The following is a 5,038-nucleotide window of genomic DNA, read 5'->3' as shown; positions in this document are numbered from 1 at the left end:
TGTCGATGCGGTATTGTAGCACGGAAAAGAGGGCATCCGTTTTGGCCTCGATAGGTCTCACCGAGTGCGAGTCGGAGTTCACTCCCAGCAGAGAACGCCATTCCCAATTAAGCAAAACAATTTCGTATTGTACTCCTTCATTCGGAATTATTTGTCAGTATTTTTTTGTGTGCGAGAGTAATTTCGTACTCCCTCCGTTCCTAAATATAAATCTTTTAAACGATTTTACTAAGGGTCTACATACGGATCAAAATGATTAAATATATAGTATAAAATATGTTTATATACACTAGTGAAATCTCTACAAAGACTTATATTTAGGAACGGAGGGAGTACTTAGGGAATACTTCCATTCATTTATCGATAAGTATTTTGAGACGATGACGATGGTAGACAAATTTTAGTTTCATATAGATCTTTTTTTTCTTCATTTGTGGAGAAAGTAATTTAGGGTATATTCTCATCCATCTCTCCGTCTCCGATAATTATTTTTAAACGAAGAAAGTATTATTTTAACAATGCCATTGGCACATGATCACCCACCTTCGTTTCCTTGTGATCTCAGGCTCTCAGACATTCAATTCCTCCATTGGGCGTCCAAACTCGGCTAATTTGCATAACCAAATCACATTTTCAAGCACGAACCCCACACGTCAGTGTCTCGCAAGTGGAAAGAACAAAAGAACACGCGCTCGCTGTGTTAGCGCTGCCTCAGCGTCATCCGAACGTACACGAGTTCCCTGTCACGTCGAAAGGGCCTACCAACAACTTAGTTACTGGCGAGAATCCCACGACGCCGGCGACGGCATCGTTGACGCCGTCCTCACCGTCGCGGTGACCGACGAGGCGGTGGTTGCCGACGACAGCCGCGGCGAGGCCACCTGCTTGATGACCACGTTCGGGAGTGGGCTGCGCATCCGCCGCTCCTGCTCCTTCACCAGCTCCGCCGCCAGGGCATCGACCTTCTCGGCGTTCGTCCTGTCCGACAGCCTCCGTCCCCGGAACAGCACGGACTCCACGTTCCGCTGCGAGAGCATTGCTCCGGCCGCCGCGCCGGCCGTCTGCGTGCACGGAGAATCGAGTGCGCTGCTAGCCTGCAGGCGGACGTAGTTGCTGTCGCTCGCGTGCCCGAATGCCATGGCGACGGCCTCGTCGACCATGTCCGCGACTCCCTGGGCGGTGACGCGCGCCAGCTCGTCTCGCGACGGCGAGCGCGTGGGCATCGGCGTGCTCCACCCGTGGCCGCAGGTGGCGGCAGAGGACGACGCGCCGGTGCCGATGGACAGGACGAGGATGTCGTCCATGCTGACGGCGAGGGGGAACTCCTGCTTGTTGTGGAGGACGTGCGTGATCGCTGCGGAAGCCGGATTGCCCATGGCAGCCACGGCGCCGGACGCGGCGGCGATGGCCGTGCGCCCGTCGACCGACCTGACGGCCGCGGCCGCACCGCTGGCGGCGCAGGTGGCCGCGCAGACGTCGGCGAGGCGGAAGTCGAAGCTGTCGCTCTCGACGGCGTCGGCGCGCGAGAACATGAACGGCGCACCCGTGGCGAGATCGTAGCAGGGCACGAGCACCGGGGCCACGGTGTCCCTGAGCGTGGCGTCGCCGAACACCCGCCGGAAGGACCGCTCAGCCTTCCTCGCCCCGCCGCGGAACAGCTTGGTCCACCCACGGCGCCGGCCGCCCCAGTCCTTCCCGACGCTCCCGGCGACGAAGGCCAGCGCCTCCTCGGCCGTGTACCGCGGCCGCCCATCGGCTCCCTTCAGGAACAGCATGGCCGCGAGCACGCCGCCCGCGCCAGCTCCAGCAGCCACGTCGAAGAAGTCGGCAACGCGGGCGTCGGGGTCGCCGGCGCGCTGGCGCAGGCCGGCCTCGAGCCTGGCGAGCGCGGCCGCGGCGAGGAGCGCGTCCCCCGCGCCGGCCCCGCAGCCGTCGACGGCCAGCACGCGCACGCGGCCGTCGCTGGCGCCTCGGAACGGCGTGCCCGGGCCGGACAGGCAGCCGGCCCCTCCGGCGCCGAACAGGAACTTGCTCTCCAGCAAGGCGAAGATCTCGTAGCTGAGCTTGTCGACGTCCATGGGGACCGGCGACGCCATGGCTTCCATCTCAGCCGCGAAGCACGGAACTTGCACTTGCACGTACTACCTGTACCTGGCACGTCGTACCGTGCGCTCTGCCTTGCCTGCACAGGAGCTAGCTCAGTTTGCAATGGATGTTGCAATGGATGTTGATAGTGGTGCGAGTGCGATGCTGTCGAGTGAGTCAAGGTCGAGGTCATATATACGCGCGGGCGGGGGCAGAGGAGGGAGGGAGCCACGCGTAGGAACATGGCGCGCGGAGGAGGGAAGCGCGAGCCCGACAGCCTGGTACGGACGCGCCGGGGCCGTCGGTCCCGCGATGGACGGCAGGGATGCGACCGCGTGGAGTCGGCCTGCACGAACAGGAAGCGTCCGTCGCTGTCCGTCGGCCGCGATCCCGGCGCGGCACGAGGCGGGCGGGAAGCTTCCCCGCGGACACCGCGCGCGTGCGGGGCGTGGACCGGCCCCGCTCTGCGGCTGTCCGGCGGGCCCGACAGGCAGCTCGTGATTGGCCCCGCTCACCGACGGGATCAAGAGCGCGATCCGGCGAGTGCCACGTCGGAGGGGCCCCGCGAGTCAGCCGGAGGCCCCCGATGGGAAGGGGAGAGTCCGTGGCGCAAGTACGGTCGTACAGGCCGGCACAGTTAATGGCGGCACGGCGGAGCGTCGGCGCTGGATCTGGGAGCGCCACCGCGGCTTGTCTACGTCGACGTGGTTTCTTTTGCACACGTGAGGGGTGTAAGCCACTGTGCAGGTGCGAAGTACGTGCCGTACAGTCAGGCTTCATCACAGCAAGTACGAGTAGATCGCTCCAGCTAAGCAGGCGGCAGTAGTTCTTCAGTACCCTGTGCTCGTGGTAGCGGTACGTGGTAGATTCGGACGCACGTGGTGGTGTTCATGTGGCAGCACTGCGAGTACGAGCTGAGCTTGCTGGCTTTCACTTGGATTCGGTCGACCGGAGCAAGTGGCGGTAGATTCGATCTATAGGAGAAATGCGGGATGTGATGAAACGCAGCGCCCGCAGATCTACGATCGGTCTGGCTGGCTTCGTTAATGCGTCGGCCGGCGACAGCGTACTTGCCGACATGACTGCTTCCAGCGACGTGTTACCCCTGACCAACCCAGTAACAGTAAGTCTCTCCGGGCCGGGGCCGGGACCCTGGACCATATACGTACGTACGGTACGTACAAACGCACAACCAAAGCCGTACCGAATCATGGCATGCAATTTTGCCAAGATACAGCAAAACCTACAAACTACTCCCTTACATCAATTTCTTCAAAAAGTATTTCCGAACGGATGAAGTAGATGGTATCTCCAACGCAGCTACAAACATATCGTTGGCATTGGCAATCCATCCTTCTCCCACGAGAAAAGAAATGACATTTTAGTGAACAGGTAGAAAGTTTCAAACTTGGCCAAGCTCTCTTGCTAGGTCTGCTTTCAAGGTTTGTTGAAGGTTTAGCCTTCTCCCATTCCCGTCGTCGCCGCGCGTGTGAAATTGTTATATGTGTTTGCTATTGGTAAGTTGCGTCAGCTCAACTTGCATCAGTCGATTTACAGAGCGCATCCGTGAGAGTGAAGACGGGTCACCACAACAAGCCACATCAAAATGCGGGGTCGTCACCGAAACCTCGAGCAGCCTAGAGCCAGGGATGATGATTAGGGGTGTGGGTTGAGCTAGTATAGCTGAAGAAGAAAAAGAAGATGGGTTGGGGGGAGGGGGTTATTGGATGGTCGGGAGCGACAATTCAAGGAAGGTAGAGACTTGGGAAGGGTGGGACGACAAGGCAGGCGGCCGAGACAGCGTCAAAGGGACACCAGGAGGAAGATGACGGGTGAGAGAAAGAAGACATACGCCTGGCAAATTTTAGTTCTACATTTGAAAACTCGACCGGTACAACTTTTTGTAGGCAAATTTTTTGGCGAAAATGATGAAGATCTATTATCGAAGTTCACCGAAAGTACAAAGCACGTTAAACATAATAATGAAAAACACATCAAGATTCTGTGGCCATCGAACAACCAATGTTGTTGCCCAAATGAGACGCTGACACGCATTGTCATCGCTCCCTTACCGGAGACAACATGACCTTATCGATGACAGCCGGAAATTCTTCGTCCACGTGCCCCAAGGTCTAACGCCGTGGAGCCGCAGTCGTTGTCGTTGAATCCTTGAATAGATCAGAAGCAACTGAAACCAAATATCGTCACACAACAAGAAACTCTAACAACACCGCCCCAATGAGGCGGCAGGAATTTACGCCAGAACTGTGTCGACTGCATCCAGGTGGACCAACTTGACGAAGATCGAAGGCCGAACATCAAACTTAAAGAAGTGTCGCTATCCATCCGAACGCCAAACCCACGAGGACTTAAAAACGAACCTAAACTACTAATCGTCGCGGAGGCATCGAGACTTCCCTCCTCATCACCGGTCGTCGGAGCGGCAGACGGGAGGGGTGCCGAATCCATGGCCTCACCAGCGAATCCTAGAGGGAGGGTTTACACTGGCTGCCAAGGCGTAGGGAAGGAAAACCCCTATAATTTGATATATATATATATATATATATATATATATATATATATATATATATATATATATATATATATATATATATATATATTATTTTCAAAGGCAACCTACAAATAGCGACGCCCATTATTATGATCGCATGATTGAGTTTTTGCAATTTGATGCTCGTGGATCGAGAAATCTGAAGGCTGAATAAACTAATAGCCGATCGCCGCACTATCACAACCACGTACATGCCGCTCATTAGCAAATTCCTTAATTTGATTACGATGTATCCGCATGATTGGTTGCCACTAATCAGCAAGGCTGGTCGAAACAAATGATCACGTTTAGATATTCTTGTCACGGCGACCTAGCTAGTTACGCCACCTATGATAGTCCAAACAAGCTCTTTTTTCTTGGTTTGGTCGATCGATCGATCGA

At 55.9% G+C, this 5,038-nt stretch overlaps 1 protein-coding gene across 1 annotated transcript; it reads right to left on the bottom strand.

The window, feature by feature from the left end:
• Window positions 1–524: 524 nt before the first annotated feature.
• On the bottom strand, window positions 525–2,244 carry LOC123398243 (patatin-like protein 3). The gene has a single exon (XM_045092735.1). The coding sequence runs from the start codon at window positions 2,103–2,105 to the stop codon at window positions 774–776; it is 1,332 nt and encodes a 443-aa protein (XP_044948670.1). The 5' UTR covers window positions 2,106–2,244; the 3' UTR covers window positions 525–773.
• Window positions 2,245–5,038: the final 2,794 nt, after the last annotated feature.

The sequence above is a fragment of the Hordeum vulgare genome, chromosome 5H (genome assembly GCF_904849725.1).
Source record: "Hordeum vulgare subsp. vulgare chromosome 5H, MorexV3_pseudomolecules_assembly, whole genome shotgun sequence".
Taxonomy (NCBI): domain Eukaryota; kingdom Viridiplantae; phylum Streptophyta; class Magnoliopsida; order Poales; family Poaceae; genus Hordeum; species Hordeum vulgare.
Note: the sequence above shows the minus strand (reverse complement) of the source record. Positions and strands in the feature narration are given on the sequence as shown.